This window comes from Ctenopharyngodon idella, chromosome 1 (assembly GCF_019924925.1).
Source record: "Ctenopharyngodon idella isolate HZGC_01 chromosome 1, HZGC01, whole genome shotgun sequence".
NCBI classification, from domain to species: domain Eukaryota; kingdom Metazoa; phylum Chordata; class Actinopteri; order Cypriniformes; family Xenocyprididae; genus Ctenopharyngodon; species Ctenopharyngodon idella.
In genome coordinates, this window is record NC_067220.1 from 33,589,718 (window position 1) to 33,612,024 (window position 22,307).

At 37.6% G+C, this 22,307-nt stretch overlaps 5 protein-coding genes across 12 annotated transcripts in view; 1 reads left to right on the plus strand and 4 right to left on the minus strand.

The window, feature by feature from the left end:
- The window catches only part of kdm2aa (lysine (K)-specific demethylase 2Aa), a 26,766-nt gene extending 19,932 nt beyond the window's left edge, over positions 1-6,834 (minus strand). For 2 of the 8 annotated variants that reach the window (XM_051902151.1, XM_051902132.1), the window contains exons 1-6: positions 6,548-6,834; positions 1,315-1,453; positions 1,151-1,229; positions 913-959; positions 613-791; positions 420-526 (exon numbers count right to left, since the gene is read on the minus strand). In XM_051902151.1, coding sequence (XP_051758111.1) covers positions 420-526; positions 613-791; positions 913-959; positions 1,151-1,229; positions 1,315-1,453; positions 6,548-6,598 — 602 coding nt within the window. In that variant the 5' untranslated portion in view covers positions 6,599-6,834. Of the gene's footprint in view, positions 1-419; positions 527-612; positions 792-912; positions 960-1,150; positions 1,230-1,314; positions 1,454-3,564; positions 3,753-5,361; positions 6,186-6,547 lie in introns of those variants that run through there. The other 6 variants (XM_051902160.1, XM_051902142.1, XM_051902122.1 and 3 more) reach the window with 4 other exon arrangements.
- Positions 6,835-6,911: 77 nt separating this feature from the next.
- Positions 6,912-10,834, minus strand: stx3a (syntaxin 3a). Its single transcript, XM_051902865.1, has 11 exons — positions 10,401-10,834; positions 9,636-9,710; positions 9,451-9,550; positions 9,272-9,346; positions 9,092-9,162; positions 8,904-9,012; positions 8,730-8,803; positions 8,401-8,535; positions 8,149-8,259; positions 7,740-7,825; positions 6,912-7,666 (listed from the first exon to the last, which is right to left on the minus strand). Exons 1-10 carry the CDS (start codon positions 10,428-10,430, stop codon positions 7,748-7,750), a joined length of 858 nt encoding a protein of 285 aa, XP_051758825.1. The 5' UTR covers positions 10,431-10,834; the 3' UTR covers positions 6,912-7,666; positions 7,740-7,747.
- Positions 10,835-11,720: 886 nt separating this feature from the next.
- ndufs8a (NADH:ubiquinone oxidoreductase core subunit S8a) lies at positions 11,721-15,040 on the minus strand. The gene is made up of 7 exons (XM_051902971.1): positions 14,938-15,040; positions 14,157-14,213; positions 13,953-14,018; positions 13,559-13,648; positions 13,284-13,456; positions 12,987-13,115; positions 11,721-12,569 (listed from the first exon to the last, which is right to left on the minus strand). Exons 2-7 carry the CDS (start codon positions 14,197-14,199, stop codon positions 12,438-12,440), a joined length of 633 nt encoding a protein of 210 aa, XP_051758931.1. The 5' UTR covers positions 14,200-14,213; positions 14,938-15,040; the 3' UTR covers positions 11,721-12,437.
- A 117-nt stretch (positions 15,041-15,157) lies between these two features.
- Positions 15,158-21,092, plus strand: si:dkey-9i23.8 (melatonin receptor type 1B-B). The gene is made up of 7 exons (XM_051902851.1): positions 15,158-15,714; positions 16,102-16,241; positions 16,353-16,542; positions 19,965-20,103; positions 20,191-20,355; positions 20,441-20,519; positions 20,647-21,092. Coding segments are annotated over exons 1-7 (927 nt in total). The 5' UTR covers positions 15,158-15,713; the 3' UTR covers positions 20,860-21,092.
- Positions 21,093-21,236: 144 nt separating this feature from the next.
- On the minus strand, positions 21,237-22,296 carry tmem187 (transmembrane protein 187). Its single transcript, XM_051902880.1, has one exon. It carries the CDS (start codon positions 22,266-22,268, stop codon positions 21,495-21,497), a length of 774 nt encoding a protein of 257 aa, XP_051758840.1. The 5' UTR covers positions 22,269-22,296; the 3' UTR covers positions 21,237-21,494.
- Positions 22,297-22,307: the final 11 nt, after the last annotated feature.

Consider the following 22,307-nt stretch of genomic DNA (forward strand, 5'->3'; position numbering starts at 1 on the left):
CTAAAACAAGCTCCTGATTGGTTAACGCAGCACGAATATTCTCCAAAGTTCAGATTTTTCAACTCGCGCGATTCGCCCGAAACACTCAATTCACGCTGCATCATTCACGCCACCTCATTCGCACGCATCGCGCCGCAGGATGTCTATCACGTCTTTGCATTGACTTAACATGTAAATCACTCGCACTTAACGCTTCTTTCGCGTCTGGTGTGAACGCAAAATTATTTTTGTAATTAAAACATCTTTTCATTTGCTTTTTTAAATTACAATATTATTATTTTTGCTCTCAAACAGTACATTTGATTGCATAAAAAAAAGACACAAAGGTAACTCCTAAGGTGAACAGACCCTTTTTGTTTTAAAGCCTTCACAAGCATGAATACATACAGACTATATTGAAAGATCTAAGAAATGCTCACTTCTGCACTTTGGGGTATTGCATGTCCATGATCGAGTTTGTGGCATCTCTTTGCCTTTCTTTTAAGTGCCGTGGCCACATGTTGTCCACCCAGTCAATCATGTCCACCTGTGACAACATGGAAAAAGTTTTGGCTATCACAGACTGATCTAAATATTAGTATTTTTGGCACGTCTAAGCGTTAAGGTACCTACCGTGTCAGGTCTTTTGACGAGGCTCTCTAGTTTAGTGTGGCTAAATTCAAGGCTGATAACATTGTAAAGCTTCTCTCTCTGAGAGGGAGGAGTCTCATAGTAACGCCTCCACTGGGCCATTGACATCTCCGTGCCCTTCTGAGTAGACACATCCATCACGTCAATCATACGCCGACTTCCTGTTAACAAAGAAGAGCAGGGAGGAGAGGCTGAAGCATCCCAAAGCAGCACCACTGATTCTAGTCAACATGTAATTCAACATATAACCAAATTCAGCATTTCCACCACAAAAACACTTACCTACAAACAACTTCACATCATTCACACTAAAGTCTTGATCCGGCATTCTGAAAAAGGAAACAGCAAATATAGTTAAGATTCAAATGTAAAACTTCATAAAGATTCTGAAATATGAAAGGAAAAAGGCACAAAATAGCAACAGTAAAAACAAACAGGCATCTGTGAAACTCAAAAGGGAGGGTTTTCAATAAGAGAGTAAAGTACATTACAAGAAAAATTAAATAAAACAATCTCTTACTTAATGCCAAGTCCATCAGGTCTCTCAAAGATGATGGGGTCCCGGAGCCCACATCTCTGGACGTACTCATATGTGAGGTCTGAAAAACAGGCCAAGTTAAATTACACACTCCATAAAGATGCATCTCTTTGATGAGTTCCATAAGAACTGCAACTCTTTATCACCTTTGCCCTCCATGCGTTTGACTCGGTCAGAGCTGAAGCGGCTGCTGTGCAGCTTCTCCTCCAGATCGAAAGTCCTCTTTCCATCGATCTCGTCGTCGGAAATGCCATCGTCTTGGTAACGCCGCCGCGTGCCAGACCGCTGCAAGACAAAGAATATCAAACAATGAAAAACCGTTGCCAGAACAACACTATTTCTCTGCATACATTAATTACTTCCTTCTAATAGTTGAAATATTGTATAACCACCACAGCTTCAACTTGTTGGGCTATTTGAGCACACTCCTACACTAGGCCGAGAGATGCACTTGCCCACAATCTCACACATACAAACACTAAATAACTCACACCCATCACGAGCACTAGCCCACACACAGCAACTATTAATAAAACATCATAAATCATGCTGATGCACGAGGATTCACTGTTGAGAGTCTTGGAGCAGAACCGCTGGTGTGGTTCAAGCAGAAAACAACTAATGGCCACATTCTTATTTCTGTTTTATAGAACATCTTTACATCCTTTGAGTACAGGTGGGTAACAGTACAGTACAGGAAGTTTCTTTAACAAGCTCTGTTAAAAAAAAAAATAAAAAAATGCATGTATCCTTCATGGAGAAGGAAGTTGTATTTAGGATTGTATTTGAAACAAGTGATGCTTTCAAAAAAACGCCACTGAAGCACAAATAAATGTCAGTGATTTCTGAAACATACACTGCCAATCAAAGGTTTGGGGCCGGCACAGTTTTGTTTTTTATGTTCATGCACATCAAGACTGCATTTATTTGATAAAAAATATATAATAAAACAGTAAAATAGTGAATCAGTGCCATGTAATTATTTTCAAATCATCCTAATATGATGATTTGGTGTCCAAATAACATGACGATTTATTATCAACTAGGCCTATATTAATATTACAACTGAAAACAGCTTTGTTGCTTAATATTTTTGTGGAAAGTACGATAATTTTTTTTTAGGATTGTTTGATGAATACAAAAATCAAAACAAACCTTTATTTCTATTAAAATAGAAGCCTTTGCATTCACTTTGGACCAATTTAATGCATGCTTACTTAATAATAAAAAAAAAAAAAAAAAAAAGGTACAAATAAAAAGAAGTAGAATCTGAAATAATGCATGTTTGCAGTTTTAATGATGTTGAGATGCACCACTGCTCACCAGGAGCAGGTGAATAACACATACAGGCATACAATGAACAAAACAATAAGACCCTCCTCTGCTCGCCCTTGCCTCTGCCCTCAATGTCTCTATGGTAATGTGGAACCACTAGCCAATCACACGCTTCCTTAAGCCTTTGTCGTCACACCCTCTCAAAAACAAGAAAAAAAAAAGAGGGGGGTAGAAAAAAAAAAAAAAAAAAAAAATCAATGAAATGAATTGGGCATGACTGTGCAGTTCCTTAGGAAATTTTCCCCAAACCATTCACACATCCTGATTGAACAATATGCACCTCTATGAACATGTAATCAAAGCCCTTTATATTAGCACACAAAAGACACACCAGCCAATCATTGATCTCATAACTCTACTTTAAGGCACTGTATCAAGTTAAAAACTTTAAAAACATGTCTCAGGACCTGTGTTCTGTTCCAATACATCAGTTATGTCCCTGTCTAGTTGTTTTTGAAACTGCTGTCACAAAAAAAGTCACCATGTACACCATGTTCCCATTCTAACCAATCAGACTGCAGGGAACTGCCCAAAATGCAACTGTAAACAATCTCAATATTAAGAACAGACATTTTTAAAGATGCAATTGTTATCAAGATCAATCAATGCTGTCATTTCCGAGTTCTTAGGGCACTTGTGCCCATCCCTAGTCAATGATGCTGCAGTTTTCCCAGTTTTCTGGGCCTGTGCACAAACCCTGCCAATCTGTCGCTCTCTGGTGCTGCATCACTGCATCTTTCAATCTCTTCCATTCACAACACAGATCTACAAACTGTCATATCTCCCAGTGACGAAAGCAGCAAATATGCATTTTATGGTGAAACAGTACAACCTGTACTGCAATGTGTCCACACAATGGAGGGAGATCAAACCCTTCTACAGATGATGTGGAGTATAAAAGGAGAGAGAGAGAAAAAAAAAAAAAATGCACTGATGTCAGAATTAAAACCTTTCCTGTGCCCTTCCATATGCAGCTTTCGATCGCCCTCTCTCTAAGCGAGGCCCTAGACTGCAGTGCGCTAGGAGGAAGCCCTTGTGGAGGGCAATGAGACACTACACACCTCGCACCTTCAGTGTCACATCTTCATCCCTCTGCTGGCTTTTCCTCTTCCTGCCTCTCCGTCTCATCAACATCATCCCCCCGTCAACAAGCGTAAGGATCTCCTGTCCGTTGTCCATCCCTGCATTTCTTCCAGTCTTTCAATATGAGAAAATCTGCTGTCTGTTCTCCTCTGTCATCCTTTCGCCTCTGCAGTGTCCCCTCCCACTCCTCCCCCCGTTTCCGCATGTCTGATCACATGGTCTGCTAAACCAATCTAATCATTCGTCCTCCACTTCCCCAGTCTCTACAAAAACACTCTGCACACAACAATCTCTCAAATCCTGCTCACTCTCCATCACTGTCCTGTTCTTCAGAAAACTATCGGGGCAAATGTTACAACCAAACCAACAATATGATTTCAGACCATTTTAATCTTAAAGATGATCAATTGTAATGCAGGCTGAGAGAGATCTTTTAATTTATGTGCTACAAATTCTCTAAAACCCAGCATTCAACAATAGAACCAATGTGTGGAAACAACTGCACATTAATAATTTTATCAGAAACTAACATTCAGCATCTTTACAACTGAGGTATTGTTGGGGATAATTGTTGAGGATATAAATAAAAAATAAATAATAATAAGTGTATTTAATATGAATGGAGCTAAAGCGACGCGAATCAAAGATCAAGAGAATTCAACCACTTTAATCGAAAGTAAGATCCATCAAAAATAATACAGTCAAACCAAAAATTATTCAGACATTTTTGGTATATTTTTACTAGTGGGTGCAGGACACTATAGTTAATTTATGTAAGTGAGGATAGCGAAATAAACTGTGACATATTATAAACAAAAATTCTTCATACAGTGGACTCTCAGTAAAATTGATAGAAATTTGGAACCAAAAATTATTCTGACACTTTGACCTGACCATGTTTTGTATAAATGTTTTCTGTCATAATTAAGATTATTTTTTTCTGACAGTTTAACTCTGAGATCCTGTCATATTTTATTACCATTTTTTAAACTATAGTGATTAAACTGTATTAATGAATGAAATGTTCGAGGTGTCTTGACTATATAAGCACAGGGTATTAATAAATGATCTAACGTTACTGAATTTCGTGGTGTAGAAGAAAAAAAAATCTTTTTACGCAATTGTCATAATTGGCAGGTTTCATCGCAAGTAAGCTCCTTAAAGACTTTAACGCATAAGAATATAGTTCTAAGAATAAATATATTTAACTTCTTGACGAGACAAAGGAAAAATATATATTTGCATGATCTTCAAAGAAATAGCCCTTCCAATTAGTATATCTCTAGGTATTTCTAACCATAATTTATTGCAAGTACGCGCTTTGTGAACTTACGCAAATTATTCTGACAATTATACATATTTTGTTATGTGACAATGGGAAAGTTTTCGGATCATGAAACTGTAAGGGTCTGTGGTTGCTGGCATTTGCCGGTCACGTGGTCCTTCTGTCAGAAGCCAGACAAGAATTCAACATCTACTGTATTTATCATTTTAACGGGAGTGGCAAACCTGTCAAGGCTTTCAAGAAATCTTTAAATGAAGTTATGACATCTGCTATGCCTAAATTTTTAAACATTTGAACGCATATTAAACCGATATGGAGTAATAAAAGTCATCTTCAGTCACACGTTGCAGATTCTTTTTCCTACTCAAATGACAGCACTACTGAACACTGATGCAAACATTTCATCAGCGAACTGCTCCCAATTCATAAACTCCGTTGTAGGCTACCATCCAGAGCAAAGCATTCCAAGTGTTTACTGTGCTGTACTTACCAGTCGCTTGCTGTAACGCGGTTTGGGGTCGTCCATTGTCAAAATAAAGACTCACGCGCAGCCCGCCAGTCCACGGGCAAGTTGCGAGCCAGCGAACGTGCTGCTGTCAGTTTATCCCGTTAGAAATAACCGACACAACTGTGCTCGATGGGCACTTTATTACAGTGTCCGTTTCATCGAAATAATGATACGTTACATGGATACTGCCTGGATAAAAGAATCGCTGTTTTCAAATAGTTAAAAACTCGTCAGCAGCTTTATTCACATAAAATCGGACCTTAAAGCTACAAAAATATTGTATTATATTCTCACACCAAAAAGAAAAAAAAGCAGGTCATGATAAAATCATGAAACAATCTAGGCAAGCTAAGCGCTGCTGAGGGGAGAGTGAACGAGCATCAGCACCAGCTAACCATCCGCTAACCAGTACAATCGCGGTGGTAAAAAAAAAAAAAAAAAAAAAAAATACAAAGAGATATGGGGTCTTGCTTATACATACGGCTTATATGTACAACGTTTAATACTGCAGTCACCCATGAAGAGTGAGGCGAAAAATGAGGAGCGTATATTTATCGAGTAACATACGCTAATCCCGGTTCAAGTTTAAAATAAAACCAAATTTCCACAAGACTTAAACTCGTGCTCACAGTGGGGAAAATCCAGCGGTTAAAATAATCCTCGTGTATTGTTTACTATTAAAATGTGAACTCCGACTAGACTCGTCTAGTAACTTTTCAATTCTGAGTGAAAGTAAGCATTATTCAGACAGCTCCACTATGTGAATTCCCGACAAAGTTAATATAGTAGATCATTCGCCGCCATTTTCACATCGTCACAAAAACACCACGAATTAAGTCCCGCCCGTTACAGATTTGGCATCCAATCACAGACACATGCGACGCCATCGCTTTTACTCTCATTGGTTAATGCTTCTGTCACTTCACGGGGAGGCGGTACTAAAAGTCAAAGTGACCAGTCGAGCCATGCTCTCATTGGCTGGAGTTGCACGCAAATCAAAAGATCTACACAAAGATTGGTTTACATGTGCTGAAAGCGTCGCGTTGCCAACCAATCAAATATACAATATCAACACACTCATTCAGTTTTAGCAAGATGTCTGAAACAAAATTGTTTTTTTTTTATTTCTTATGCGTAATGTGATTTGTAAAATATAGCTTTTAAGTACCTTAGATCTTACGTGGCTTGGCGTCCCATCCCCGGCGGACATCCAGTCCATGACTGCATATAAAGCTCTGGCTTGTGGCGTCTGGTGAAAGAAATCTACATTTTCTTTCGAATTAGCCCAGTGTAACTTCACATAAGGTCCTCATGAAGTCCTTGACATTTCTTTGAGTCAAGTAAACTGTCTTGAAATACTCTGAATAACTGTACAAATTGAAATGTCGTCCGTAATCGACCCCATGTAACTCCGCATGGTAAAACTTTTCGCTTAACCCAAGCGATCAGGAAGTAGTTGCTGATTGGTCAGCCATCATCTAACGCGCAGCGACTCATTGGACTAATCATCTGTCGATAACCACAACGTCACAACCAACTGCAGAAAAGTTTCTCGCATAAATAATAATTAATAATAATTTATTTTTTTAAGCCTTGATGAAAGAACGAATAACACAGATTTTAGACACTCCGGTCTTTTAATCACGACCACTCAGTCTAGACAATAACTCAGTCAGACTACTGTATAACTCCGGTGTCTCCAAATTATATATATATGTATATATATATATAATACAATACTACTATCATCACTTACATACAAGAAAAGTACCAGCTAAACTGAAAAAATAAAGTGCTACTAATCCGCATTAAATGGTCAGTAACAACATAACCACCTTTACTCTCATTGTCCTAAAATAAAAGCTAAATCATGATTAAAATGTTTAAGTTTTTTCCCCCAATAAGGACTAAGTGGACACAAAATATTTGACATTGGTAGTGTAAAATGTTTCACTTGTCAGTTACAAAAATGAGGCCTCAAAAACAAAACACAGCCTCTATGTATCTTTTATCATCATATATAGGCTTTATCATAAATTCCCATAAAACAAATTAAAGCTATTTTTCATACCACAGCCCTAACATTGCTTGCACATCACATTATACTACGATGCCTCTAACAATGCAAGGCCAAATGATAAGACAGGAAGAATGTAAAAGACAAAATTAGATAAACAAGCACGGGAAAACATGTTATGTGTCAGTAGAGATGCTTATGGTTCACCGGCACTAAGATGCTTCTCTTGATTCTTGATAGAGACTCTGGTAGACTAGACAAACTCTTCACCTTGGAAAAGACAGGATGTTACTCACAAATACTCAACATACAGTGTTATGAATTTAGCTTTTTGAACGCTTACCTTGAAGTTTATGTCAGCCAGCTATACACCAGAGAACCACCGATGACCGCAAGAATCGTGCAACACAGCATGATCATCATCTTCTTCTACAAAGGAGGAAGTGAACGGACAGTGACAACATGATAGTAATATAATAATAGCAGAGAGGAAAGAATGATTGGGAAAGAGAGATTTGGAAGGTGTAGATGAGGGAGAAACAGAAATATAGAGAGAAGAAAAACCAAAGAAACTCAAAGGATGATGAACAATAAAACTTGCTCAACAAAAAATTGCTGCAAGAAAAATAAAACACTATTTGAGAATCATACAATTGGTAGTCTACATTTTATACATGCAAATAAGCTATAAAGTGAAAGTGTATTTTATTATATGACACATTTGTTTTACTCCTCATAATTTCCAAGCTCACCCTGCGTGCTTCCTGTTGGAACTTGGCAGCCTTTTTAGTGTCAGCCACAGCTCTTTCCACAAAACCCACTGACTGATCCATGTTGCTCTCAATCCTGTCAATCATACTTCCCTGTTGACAGATGAGAATCAAATGCTATGGATATATAACAGACTGGTGTTCAACCTGAATGAAACAGCAGCTGTAATCATAAGGCCTCCAAAATGGGGCTATATCTTTCCTTTATTCTCCAGAAAAGATAAACGCATGTACCTGATTCTCCACTAGCATTGCAATGTCCACAAACATGTCATGCAACTCTTTTATGCTGCTCTCCAGTCGCATAATATCTTTGTGACGTGCCTCAATCTCACTTAGTGCCTGTTTTGATATCCCAGAGTCCATAATCTATAGAAAAGGAGAAAGAGTTGTTTAAGTAATAAACACACACTACTGTTCAAAAGTTTGGGGTCGGCAAGATTTTTAATGTTTTTTTTGTTTTTGTTTTTGTAAGTAAAGTATCTTAAACCTCAAAATCATACAGACAAGTTATGTTCTTTCAACAAAACATCACACACAGAAGCATATAGAGTAGTACTCACTCCTGCTGTGAATACTGCAGCGTTTCCTCCATCCAGCATTTCCTCCAGTTCCTCATCAGTAGTAACTTTGCCAGCTGTGAGACAGAATCCAAGATTGGCCTTAATAACGTTGCGAAAATTGATCTTTTTCTTTTTAACAAACCCTACAAATTTGTTTATCCGCTTGTCACTCACTGATCTCCAGCTGTCTTTGGATGCGCCCTTTGCTCTTCTCTCTAAACTCCACCTGGGCTTCATTGTATTTGGTCATGACCTCTACGAACTTCTTAGCAAGAATGGCATGCTAAAATGTAGGAGATAAATACTGTGTAAATAAAAAATGAACTACTCACTGAAATCCTTGTGTTAGAGCTAGTGGTTACCTGAGATTTCTTTATCCGTATATCTGCTGAAACCCTCTCCTCTGTGTTGGATGCCAAGCTCTGCTCAATGCCTGTCAACAAAATTTATCAAACCAGAATTTATAGACAATAGTGCTGTAGCATATTGTCCAATTATTGATATATTTTCATGAACAAGCAATGCAAGAGCTGAAAACTGACTTTTGAGTTTGTTGCGAGCATTGTTGGCCAGTTTCTTTATCTCATTAGTAACTGCCTCCAATTCATCCTGTGTCTCTATTTGAGAAAGAAGATGAGATATTTATATGGTGGGGAGACGACAGAGAAAAATGATAAATAACTTAAAAATAAAAATAAAGGTAAAAAGTGATTAGACTAACTCTGGTCTGATGTAGGTGCAGAAAGGATGACAGAATACAGTCGCTTTATCTCGCCTATATTTTCATCAATCTTGTCTATACTGGTGCGGATTTCCTCAATCTGTAGAACACATACAGAAATGACCCAACTGTGACCTTCAACTGTCCACTTTCATTTTATTACAGTGTAGTTAATTCACATATACCTGAGCGAAGAATTCATCCATGAATTCTTTATTTTCCACTGGAATTTCCACATCATCAGGAGCTTGATCCGATTTCTATTTTGACACACAGGAACAAAAATATAAAGTTTATCAATGTGGCAGAAACTGTGTCTTTCTGTAAAAACATATTAAACCAGCTTAAGCTGGTCTTAACTGGTTTTAGCTGGTCTTCCAGGCTGGTCAAGCTGGTGTTTAACTGGACGTCCAGCTGGTCTCCCAGTTTGACCAGCCAAAAGACATCCAGGCTGGGAGACCGACCAAGACCAACAAACTACATTAGTCTGGTTTAAGATTTTGTTCAGCAACCTTTACTTGATTTTGTCAGTAAACCTAATCCATTGGCGTATCTTCAACATTTCAACTGAAATAAAACATTACAGAATTTAACACACATAATTTTTTTACACAGAATTTAAAATGGAAAACAGATATTTTAAAGCAGATTTGGCACCTATGACAAATCACGAGGACACGGATGTGGACGCTCTTGCATCTTAACTATCAATGTCAGACATGCTTGAATTAACCATAGTGGCAGTTCATATATTGTTTGTACTTTTAACCTGTTTGTATCATCATGAGTGTAATGATTGGCAGTTAGATAATCTACGCGTAATTAACCATAACTACTACAACGACCCAGTCAGTACTGAGCTCAGGACCTCCCAGGTAAAGGTCAAACAGTAGCAATTCAGTCCCCAGACCGCTGTTTGAAATCATAACTCATAAGAAAAACTCTCTTACCGCTTTTAGTTGTTCCAGGCGATCCTTCATCTTCGGTTCTGTGTAATATGAGATTTGTAAGATTTCGAATAGCTGTAATGGTCAATATAGAAGATAAAAGGTATCAGCGACGCTGTTTTCAGACTGGATAACTAGAAAACATGTTAACTACAGTATGAATACTCCCAGTTCAGAGTTCCAATAGAACCTTTTTATTATTGTTTTAGACAAAAATATCTTATTTTAACTCAAAAATATTCTTTTTTATTATTGCAAAAAAACAAACAATATGGCAGTATCGCTCCTGTCTTGTAGTTGTCCTAAGCCTATCCTCTCAGATCGGATTAGAGCAACAGTTGTATGCCGGGTAGCTAATCTTCCTCTACTGAGGCGCTTCTGTTTCTCCATTAGCACAGAACGATGCAAACAGCGCTTGACAGATCGCACGCACACGACGTGGTGGCTACAGGACTTCTCACAGCACAGACTATGAAGGACTTGGAGTGACACTTAAAAATAACATTAAGGAACAAGCTATCAATTCATACATAAAAATGAAAATAATCACTTTTTATTTTTAAACAAATTAATATACATTTAAAAACTATTTAATTCATGTTTTAAAATGTAGTTAAATACATTGTAATTTTATATGTATGCAGTCATGGCCTAATGGTTAGAGTCAGACTGGTAACCCAAAGGTTTGCAGGTTCGATTCTCAATACCAGCAGGAAATGACTAAGGTGCCCTGGAGCAAGGCACCTAACCCCAAATCACTGCCCAGGCACCACAGCAAAATGGCTGCCCACTGCTCCGGGTGTGCATGTCCATGGTTTGCAGTGTGTGTGTTCACTACTCACTGCTCCTAATGTGTGTGCACTAACTAGCTGAGTTAAATGCAGAGGACAAATTTTGAGTATGGGTTACCATACTTGGCCTTCACATGTCACTTTATTAAAAGTCGAGGTGGCTTGGGGTAAGTTAAGTGACTTTTGAAGTAGGCCTACTGAAAAAAAAAACTGAAAATCGATTTGCTTTTTAAGCAGTAAATGAAAAAAATACCACAATTCAGATTGTAATTAATATTGTGTGATTCAAGCAAGAATTGTACAGCGTGTATATTTCTTCACTACCAACAAAAACAGTTGCAAAACAACTCAAAGCATCAAGATTTGTCTCACAAAGTAGTACACAGACTTAATCAGTCAACCAAAGATTTCACAACCCATAAAAAAAACAAAGGAGCAAAACAAAGATATATGAAAACTTCATCTTAAATATACATTGCTTTTATGAAGCTATCCAAAATATTGCTATGTAAGAAGAGGCAGGAGATTGTGAAAGATTTAGACAGAGCATTAATTTATTATATACGTTCCACAAGTATGTAGTCTTTGTACAGTTCTCACAAGGACAAATAAAATGTTTTACCTGTAAGGATATAATGTGAGAAACTCAACACTTGCTGAAGTGCTTTTGTTTGTTACAACTCTTTCTTCATTTAAGCTCACTGGATAGTCAAAACATGAAAGGAAGAAGGGAGAAAATGGGGAGGATGGATCAACTGGCTCATAATGAGAATATAACATTGGCCTCAAAGTAGTGCGTCATCCTTTGTGGTTTTCAAGAACAATTTGTTTATCCTGCCATTAGACACTTTATTACACAATTTACCTCAACAGTTTCTCTGTGATGGTGAGGCTGTGTTGAATGTTCAAAGTCAAAATGACAGTTGTTGATGTACAAAGAAATGTTTTAATGGGAGGCTCCACTTTAAGGCTACTGTATTTTTTAGATTTGAATGTGTGAACTTGATATCAGAACTGAGCATCTATATGTATGCCCACGTTGAAAGAAATCAAAAAGTATGTGCATCTTCAAAAAAAAAGAAAAAAAAAAGTCAGTCAGTCCCTGGGCTTTGAAAAGGTGCACTCAGCACAACTGTAACTGTCTAAAACCAATTCCTCCTTGTGCAATTGAAACTGTAATTATTGGTAAGAGAGCATGTTGAAGACTATATTGTCACTGTGTTGAGACGAGACAGTCCATGAGGCATGTTTATCTGTATAGATAGTCAGCTTGAATATTGGCAGCGATCTCAGCCTCCCACTTGTCTCCATTGTTGAGGAGCTTCTCCTTATTATAAAGCAGTTCCTCATGAGTCTCTGTGGAGAACTCAAAGTTGGGGCCCTGAAAAGACAGAGGAGTAAAGGTAAACATTAACTTCAGTAAATCTGGTCACATACGATGTATGGTGAATTAATTCATGCTTCACCCTGCTTATTTATTCAACAACCTCTTCTCTTCCCTGTCAGTCTTCTACACTGTTTACGCAGTGAACACTGTGCAGCGCTTCCATGTTTACGCCCGAATGACGGCTCAGTAGATAAAATCCAAGACAGAAAACCTTTTGGATTTCATCAAAAATATCTTAATTTGTGTTCCGAAGATAAACGAAGATCTTAAGGGTTTGGAACGACATGAGGGCGAGTAATTAATAAAATAAATTTTCAGTTTTGGGTGAACTAACCCTTTAAGGCCATTGTCTGATAACTCATTTAACAACCTGCTAAGGGACGGGATGAGTGGTTGAAATGAGATGCTCACCTCTACAATAGCATCCACAGGACAAGCCTCCTGGCAAAAGCCACAGTAGATGCATTTGGTCATGTCTATGTCATAGCGCGTTGTTCTCCTGCTGCCATCCGCACGAGGTTCTGCCTCAATTGTGATGGCCTGAGAGAGAAAAATAGGGGTGTCACCTTGCATACATTACTTTTATTTTCTTGTAATTACTCTTCCTATTCACATGTGCAAATAAATAAAAATACATGCAATTACTGCTTGTCATTACAGTGTCATGATGTATCAAGATGAAGAAGGGCAGTCAGAAAGAGGGTGTACCTGGGCTGGGCAAATGGCCTCACAAAGTTTACATGCAATGCATCGCTCCTCTCCAGAGGGGTACCTGCGCAGCGCATGTTCGCCACGGAAACGGGGAGACAGAGGGCCCTTCTCGAATGGGTAGTTGATTGTGGCAGGTTCACGGAAAAGATAGCTCATGGTCATTCCCAAACCTGCATCAACACAAATATCAGGTGGTTCCTACTTTTTCCGAGTTATCGGGATCATTTGTGGAAGTGCTTCATAGAAAATAAAAGGCTCATGTTGTTACTGACCTCTGAACAGCTCTGTCCACAGAAGAGTCTGAGCCGCACGGTCCGTGATGGCCTTCATATCTGTGGCTTCTTCCTGATTATTGACATACTCTGCATATAGAAACAAAAGTATGGAAGCTTGTTTCCGCCATGGAATAAAAAAAATAAAATTGTTAACTGTGACTTTTTTCACAGTTCATATCTCAAAATTCTGACTTTTTTCCTCAGAACTGTGAGTTTATATCTTACAATTCTGAGAATTTTGAGTTAGAAAATCCAACTTGTGAGATATATAGACTCAATTGTAAGGAAACAACTGTGAAATAAAAAGTCACAATTATTTTTTTTATTCCATTACGGAAACATGCTTTCATTAAAAAAGTGATGTGATAGCAAAAGGATATGAGATACTTACTAATCCCTGCTCTGTGTGCGGATAGGCTGAGAGGACGTGCAAGATTTTGACTGGCCAGAAATGACCCTAAGGAATAAGCACATGACATCATCACTCATCTATGAGCCAAGACTTTATTTTATCACTACATGTGTACATATACATAAATGCCAGTGTATTCATTGCTTTTTTTAATCTTATGTTTCTTCTGTTTCATAAACCCACCTGGCCTGGATATGGTGTAGACCACACGTAACGCCGCAGACATCTCTGTGAAGTGCACTGTGGGTAATAGGGACAAGAATGAGGTAGAATAGGGTTTGTCATGTGTGTATTTACTCAGATTATAACAACAAACATTCTGGTGGACATCTACTGACAATTTGTAAACATATCTATTAAAAAAAAAAAAAAAAAAAAACTGGCAGTTACACAAAATAGTGTTCCATGATTTACTTCCCCTTACAGAACGTAAACAAAAACCCAAACCATTGGTTCCGCTCATATCGCGAGGCAGCAGATACATAAATGTGGTTCATTTGAGAACCACATATTAATTATCACTAATTTATCTTTAGACGACATTTAACACGTCCGTAATAATGCATGAAGCAACAGTTTGGACTGTAGGACTGCAGCAGGTGGCTTAGGACACGCACTCAAGCATGTCCGTTTTAGCAGACTAATTAGCTTCCCACACATTAACTACACAGTTCCATTAAAACATCAATATGCATTTACATATTTAATCTTTGCATAATTATTTATAACTCAATATTATTTATTTGAGGCCAAATGTTACCCGTGCAGTATTTGTAGTAGCTTAACCACAGGCAGATTTCTCAAGGACTTTCAATGACTATACCGCTATTATTCGTAAAACCTTTAAACCAATATCTGCCTTCTTAATATTGAATTAACTATATCGGTTGCACAAAACGCGTTGCGTGCTCACTCAAAGAATAGACAACGAATGCAGTGAGTTTAAAAATCAGTCCTCACTCACCGGACAGTCGCTATTTGGCCTTCTCAACCAGAACAGCGGACGATTGAGGAAATGCACATGCAGAACACCGGAAGTGAGATTTTCTTACAAAATATAAGTCAGAACAAAATTACAAATCAAGATACAAAATTAAAGTACTATTTTAAACATTAAATTAAAATAATAACATTAATAAAAACGACCTTTATTATCAGATGTGTTTTGTTACACTATTATATCATAAAAATATTCAATAATGTAGTTCAGGATTTCATATTTTTTTAAAAACTTTAAAAATGACATTTTATGAAAATATGCCTTAACAGATCCTTCACTCAAACATGTGATATTTTGTTTTTTGTCACCATTTTTTCAGCATTGCGCCTTGTAGTAATGTGATCGTTCAAAGTAATTGACTTGCCACAGTTTTGAAAATAGTTTCAGAGTTCAGACAGACATGAGTTGATATAATAAGTTCATGACACTACTTTATGGGTTCTGCAGGTGTTTAAAGTCCTAAAATGAAGATGTATGTGTAAAGATTATAAGATTTCTCTTATAATGCTCTGTTACATACAACCATTAGTGCTGTCACTGTGAAAAAGGCTGAATAAGTGTTCAATGGTTAAAGCTTAATGAAGCAGGATAAGTTTAATTAAAGAAAGGTGTGACGTCTGTCTTCACGTAATCACTGTGTTTCTGAGCTCTCCATATCACATATCCAGAAAACAGCCGAGTGTGAAGCTTCCCTTTTTCTAATTGTTGGGTTTATCTGTAGGTCTCTGCTTCGGTGACAAAGTAAGTCAATCACCTTTACACAAAATTCTCTGTAATGTTCTGTGAAGGATAAAACAAAATTAATGTGATTTGCTCTTAAAAATAAAGGTTCTTTATTAGAATTGATGGTTCCATAAGGAACCTTTAACATCCATGGAACCTTCCTATTGCACAAAAGGTTATTTATCATGGGAAAAGTTTTTTTTATTAAAGAACTGACCACTGAAAGTTTCTTTGGCAAGCTCAAAATGCTTCTTCTGTGGCATCACTGTGAAAACCTCCTTTTGGAACTTTTATTTATACTTGCTCAGGTTTATGTATCAGTATATATTTTTTCAATTTCATTGCTAAATTGATTCCTGTTTCCTAGAAGTTGTGAAATTTGAAAATTAATCTTCTTCCTTTCAGTGAACACGTCACATAATATAACAGAATCAGAGGAGAATTACTGGTCCAGAATTGAGAAGTCTATTCTCGCTCCCATCCTCACCACTGAGATGGTACTGGGTGTTTTGGGAAATGGACTGGTTTTGATAGTTAAATTAGTGGTAAGAATAATATATAATTTTGTTTTTTTTTCCCCATAGATGCAGTCAATTTTAAAATATAATGACATTGCCTCATGCCTTTATTTATTTTATTTTTTTGCTTTCTCACAGTGTAAAGACCATTTTCAGTGTCTTTACTGGCTGCCACTTTTCAGTCTCACGCTCTCAGATTTCTTCTGCTCCATCCTCATAATCTGTGGCTCCCTCTTAGCTGTGCTGAGTGACGGTCAGATTTCACCGTGGTGTGAGGTGGTGAGCCTGCTAAAGTTCACCTTCATCACCTCTTCCATTGGAAGCATAGGTATGGCTGACATTGAGTTAATTATACCTCTATTGGATTTCTTTACAAATACTGCTTTCATTGTCATTAGCAATAAAGGACAATACATAAACACCCCTTTGTACATCCGAACGGGTTCAGACAGGTGCGTTGGACACAGGACGTATTATGAGGAAAGAAGAAATAATCTTGCACACAACCATAGCTATCATGAAATCAAATATTTATTGAAAAATAATGTAATTTGCAGATGTGCAGAAAAGTTGCTGTTTTAGTATTTCTTACAAGCAATACTAGTTTTGGAATTTTATAATTAATAATAAATTGTTTGGGTTATTTAAAAAGGGTAAAATTCTTACTATCATTAAAGCAAATCTTTTTCAAAGATAAATTAAAATATTTTGTTTAACCTAAAGGTTCAGTGTTTAAAATTTAGCGGCATCTAGCGGTGACGTTGCGAACTGCAACCAAGGCTCAGTCCAGGGCTCACCCCTCCCTTTCGAAGCACATAGTCGTCAGAGACAGCAGAGAGTAGCCAGACAAGCAAACGTGCTCTGTAGAGCAGTTTGTCCATTTAGAGCTACTGTAGAAACATGGCGGCGCAAAATGGCAACTTCGATGTAAGGGGACCCGTGGTGTATGTAGATAGAAATGGCTCATTATTAAGCCCGGGATACACAGCACGATTTTTGGCTGTCCCAGACAAAAGATTGCCATCGTGAAACAATCGTGGCGATTTCTGTGATCGTGGCTCTTAATCGGAGAACCTATGTCGTACAGTGAGAAAGGTTCAAAGACAGCCGTTTTCCCGGTCTTGTGACCAAAGATAGCCTACGATCATTTTCTGACAGTGTCAGAAATTCAGCATGATCATTGCACAGTGTAGGGGAGCGTGGGGCACAAACTAACACGGGGTTAGTTGTAACACACATGGTTTAAATACTTCCACACATGCTAGCATGAAGAAACTTAGCATATTTAGTTGCCATATCGACAATATATAGAGAAAAGATTGTGCCAAAATTAAAAAATCTTTGGAAGATATCACTGAACATTTATTTAACAATAGCAAAAATAAATTTCTTACTTAAGCTAATTTTTCATCTATATTTTTTGTTTTAAATTAGACATCTGATATTATTTTAATCTCCAATCTCTTGTTTAGCAGTTTTGGTAGTTCTTTAATGCTTCACTAACTAGCAGAAGACACTAACAAAGCCACTTGAAGGCAAGCCTGCAACCTTTAGCCAAAAAAGCGTAACGGCTAATGCTAACGCTCCGCCCCCCGCGGTACACAGGGAAGGAGACCAGCGGCTGTTTTTTGAATGGATGTCAATGGATGAGAGGCTTCACTATGCTGATTAAACAGCTTTTGTGGGGAAATAGCTTATCATTTAATTAATCAACAGCCTGTTTGCTAGTTTTCAGCATGTTTTACACTAAACAATACTTTCTTTGGGAACTATATGTAGATTTTAGCTTGATAAAAATGTATTTTTTTAAGAGAAGGCAGACTAGGGAATGTTGTGACTGATGTCACTGCCATCACATGATAGGCTGAGAGGTGCCGCACATGATTAAGTTAGCCGTTACGCTTTCTCCAATGGTAAGAGATACAGACCCTCTCATCTCCCTATAATATACAATCTCAGACACTAACCAGGTTTAAATTCCAGTTGCGCAGATAGGGTTCGTTGTAACACTGCGTTACGTGCCCCGCTATTAGAACTATAATGTTCTATACAGTTACGATATAACTGGCTTAATTAACTTTTATGAATTTCTGTTGATAAACTATGGAAAAAAAGGTGAGTAAAGTCTGAGAGGAAGAACCTGAACATCCAGAAAATATTATTTCAAGAAATCTGAGCATTTGTACTGTCTCGTCTATTTGTCTCCTGTTCTGTGAGTGGAGGGAGAGGAGTGTTTTTGTTCAGCTCTGTGTTTTTCTGAATGTCTGAATATGTTTCTTCGTCTGTTTGGGTGTATTGTTGTGACCAGTGCTGTATAGCTGTGTTTTGCAGAGTGTTCATTGTCAAACTACAAAATTATTTAAATTTGAATTTATAAAAAAAATGCTATTATTTTATATGAAAAAAAAAATTGTCTTTTATTGACAAAATATTTTAGTTTGTCATGTATATATTTTTTAATTAAGTCAGATAAAAAAATATTTTTTTTTGCTGTCATATGGTCATATTACAACGTGCCCCATCACGTGTTACAATGTGCCCCACCTATGGGGCATGTTGTCACATTTCACTTCCCTTCTTTCAGTGTAAATAAAGAAAAAAGTATACACTGTATTAATGAAACAAAGCCACATATTTGTACCAGACATGTGTGAAATGAATGTGGAACAAAAGAAATTCCATGAACCCTAAGTACATTTACACAAACTGAGAAAGTCAAAAAGCGTTAGGTTGTGCCCCGCTCTCCTCTATTTGCTGCTACAACCTACGTCTACTGACCAGCCAATAAAAATGCGACATGAAATCAAAGCGACATGGCGCTAAAACATAAAACTGCTTACCTCAAACTCTTTTCCCTTCCGCCGCTTCCTTTTTATTTTCAGCACACATAAAAACTACAACTGCCAAAGTGTGATTCAACACGGTGTTTTGTTTACCACTAGCGCATGCTGAGGACGTTTTATTCTCCTGTAGAAACTTGCATCGTAGCCTACGAGTCAATAGGTGTCATCATCGTACAGTCTACATGCATGTCGTACCCAAGTTTAGTAGATCCATGTCGCTCAGTGTGATAAAGTAATGATCTTAAAGGATTGCTAAAATCCTGCAGTGTATCCCGGGCTTAAGGTAATAAAAACATAACGGTTCATTATGTAAGGTCTTTATTCACCACTGAAAATATAGTTATGTATATTATATTGCATGTCTGTCTTTAGATCCTCCTAAATATTACACACTGGACCTTTAAGGTGAAGTAGAAAACAAAATTATTCCGAGAACTAAATTCCTTGTTTGAGCCTTAAAAAATCTAAATTATGCCACAATGATAGTATTCTTTTCTTCTTTGTCCTCAGCTTGGGAGCTTGTTTTCTTCTTTCATTATGATTAATATTAAAATGCTTTTTTATTTGGTTATTTTAAAAGGGTAAAATTCTGATATGATTAACGCAAGTCTTTGAACTTTAGTTTCAAAGATGTTTTTTTTTCTTTTTTTTTATATTTTTAAAATTAAACTAATTCGAAAACAAAGTTATGAGAACTAAACTCCTCGCAATTATACCATTCTTGGGATTCAGCTTGGGATTAATAATTAATAAAATGGGTTTTTTTTTATATAAATATATTTAGTTATTTAAAAAGGGTAAAAATTTATATATGATTGAAGCAAGTCTTTTAACTTTAAATTTCAAAGGCTTTTCAAAAGTTATCTATAATAAAGCATTATAGCATTCTTTTCTTCTTTGTCCTCAGCTATTCTCTGTGTTCAGAGATTTATGGGCATTCCTTCCAAAGGCAAAAGACTGTCTGTTGTCATGGCAGTTGCATGTGTGGCATCATGGTGCACTGGAGCTATATTTGGAGCAGTGCCAGTAGCCTATGAGTGGATAAGGTGAGCTAGAGTAAAGATGCTCAGAGATACTCCAAATACTGTATATGCATCTACATAACTTCTCACTGTACTGTGTCCCATGTTCAGATATGATCCAGCTGAAATGCTGTGTGCAGTGTTCTGGGAGAGCAGTTACTCTGACATGCTGGTTTACATCCTCTGTGCCTTCTCCACCTCCATCTTCGTCCCATTCCTCCTAATACTCTGCTGCTCCATCCTGACTTGTGTAGGCTTTGGGAAACAATGTTCTAGGTTTGTAGCGTCAGTAGAGTTGAACACAAAAGGATTTTAAGGCCATTTCATGTGATATCAGTTTGCACGTTTTATCTGTTTGCAGTCAGGATGACCTGTCCTCTATCACGCCACTGCTGGTGATCTTTTATCTGTTCTGCTATGCTCCATTTGCTGCATCTGAGGTGAGAAACATCCGTTAGTGTGGAATAATCTTCAGTTCTGTATGTTTTTCATTGGGCCTCTATGTCAACGGATCAATTTGAAAGTGTTTGTCCATGGTAACAATTCTGCTCATTCTTGTTGTCCTAGTTGGTTCTCCTTGGACGGCTTGATCTGTCCCCGTCCCCTGAGTGGCTGAGATCACTATCATCAGTAATGGCGTATCTGGACTGTTGTTTAAACCCATTCATCTACTGCACAAATAAAGACTTCCGAGAAGCAGTTCTCATACTTGTGTGGAACAAAAGGAGATCAATTACTCCAGAGCCAGTGCTGACTGGCATTACAAGGCTTGAATTATGAGGATTTACGTGCATGAAGATAATAAAAAGTGCATCATATTATGAATTTAATTGTAACAAATGACACTCTTTCCTATGTGTGGTGAGATACAAATATTGCAGTGTAGGTGATAAAGATGTTTTTGCTCCAGAATATTGTTTTAATGCGACAAGTTAAGACAAGAACAATACATTTTTAACTTTAATACTGGAAAATCAGACTAAGGGATATTATGAACAAACTTTTAGTAGTTTTGGATTTAGTTCTCTGAAATAAGACAGTTTATATTACACTGTATATATATATATATATATATATATATAGAAGAAGACTGTAGGCCAGGATCAGAAATTTACAAGCCTAAAATAGAATATATACTATATAGGCTATTCAATATATTAATTTTGTAATATAATACTGTATTTTATTTGTTCGAAAAAATATGCCCCTAAAGGTAACAAGAGTTTCTTTAAAAAACAAAAACAAACTTGTTGATCACATTAAAATCATTAGACGTTTGTATAATCTGTAGGCTGTCAGTGTGACATGATGTTACTGTTAATTACAAATAAGACAAAATATTGCCCATGTCCATTGTCCTATTATTCGGTTGTACAGTACACTTACTTAGGCTATTAAATGACATGTATGAGCATTTATGAAGAGCGTTTCTGTGCATTTTCACTAAGGCGAGTGAGAAAACAAAAACTGTAATGAAACTGCAGAATGTCGCAAACTTTGGACCAGAAATGTCCAGTGAGATTTTGAAACACCCAGTACTCTGCAAGAGAATGATCCAGAAGCTTCAGAACCACGAAACCAGCGCAAGACAGCACTGCCAACCAAAGATAGCGCAAGGACTCCTTATCTCCGTGGCTCATCTGCGCGCGGACGCCTTTGAACACGACGCAGGCGATGTGACAACCCAGAGCTACTTCAAACCCTCGGTCGTGAAAGAGCGCCAGTCCATAGCTGAGGATAGAGCATGATTCGACCATTAAAGCGTAACGAGATGACCAGCCTTTGTCAATGACATTACACCACACCAGAACCCAGGCAAAAATAGGTAAAGTGAACCACTGGTCCAAAACAGAGGGCGCGCGCCGCAAGGTGGCCAAGCGGACCCACTGCACCGGTCCATATGCGACTGCCATTAGCGCAAACACGTCTTTGGTGTAAGCGGCTGCACTGCTGCTGTCTTTACGGTCTGACATCCGTTGCAATATCCAATAGATTCCCAATAATATGTATCCTGAATTTATCAGACAGTTAAACGGCATGGCCAAGAAGGCAGGAAGATCGTCTACTTTCTTCTCCGCATAGTGATCATAAGTGACATCCACCAAAACTTCGTCGAAAATGTGAGTGTTTGCAAGCGCTATGCAAAGCAGGAAGGGTATGAGAACGTGGGTGACCGCCGACATGGTCATTTTCAGATAAAATAGATACAATCCCGTTTAAAGCGACAG

Coding starts and splice junctions, on each gene's coding strand:
- stx3a (XM_051902865.1), bottom strand. CDS start 10,430: ATGAAGGATCGCCTGGAACAACTAAAAGCG. Junction 9,711..10,400: donor GCCTGGAACAACTAAAAGCG/GTAAGAGAGTTT, acceptor GTGTCAAAATAG/AAATCGGATCAAGCTCCTGA. Junction 8,536..8,729: donor CTGCAGTATTCACAGCAGGA/GTGAGTACTACT, acceptor CCTTTTCTATAG/ATTATGGACTCTGGGATATC.
- si:dkey-9i23.8 (XM_051902851.1), top strand. Junction 16,242..16,352: donor TTTTGATAGTTAAATTAGTG/GTAAGAATAATA, acceptor GCTTTCTCACAG/TGTAAAGACCATTTTCAGTG. Junction 20,356..20,440: donor TTTGGGAAACAATGTTCTAG/GTTTGTAGCGTC, acceptor ATCTGTTTGCAG/TCAGGATGACCTGTCCTCTA.
- ndufs8a (XM_051902971.1), bottom strand. CDS start 14,199: ATGTCTGCGGCGTTACGTGTGGTCTACACCATATCCAGGCCAG. Junction 13,649..13,952: donor CGCACACAGAGCAGGGATTA/GTAAGTATCTCA, acceptor TTCTATATGCAG/AGTATGTCAATAATCAGGAA. Junction 13,457..13,558: donor GTGGACAGAGCTGTTCAGAG/GTCAGTAACAAC, acceptor GTGTTGATGCAG/GTTTGGGAATGACCATGAGC.
- tmem187 (XM_051902880.1), bottom strand. CDS start 22,268: ATGACCATGTCGGCGGTCACCCACGTTCTCATACCCTTCCTGCTTTGC.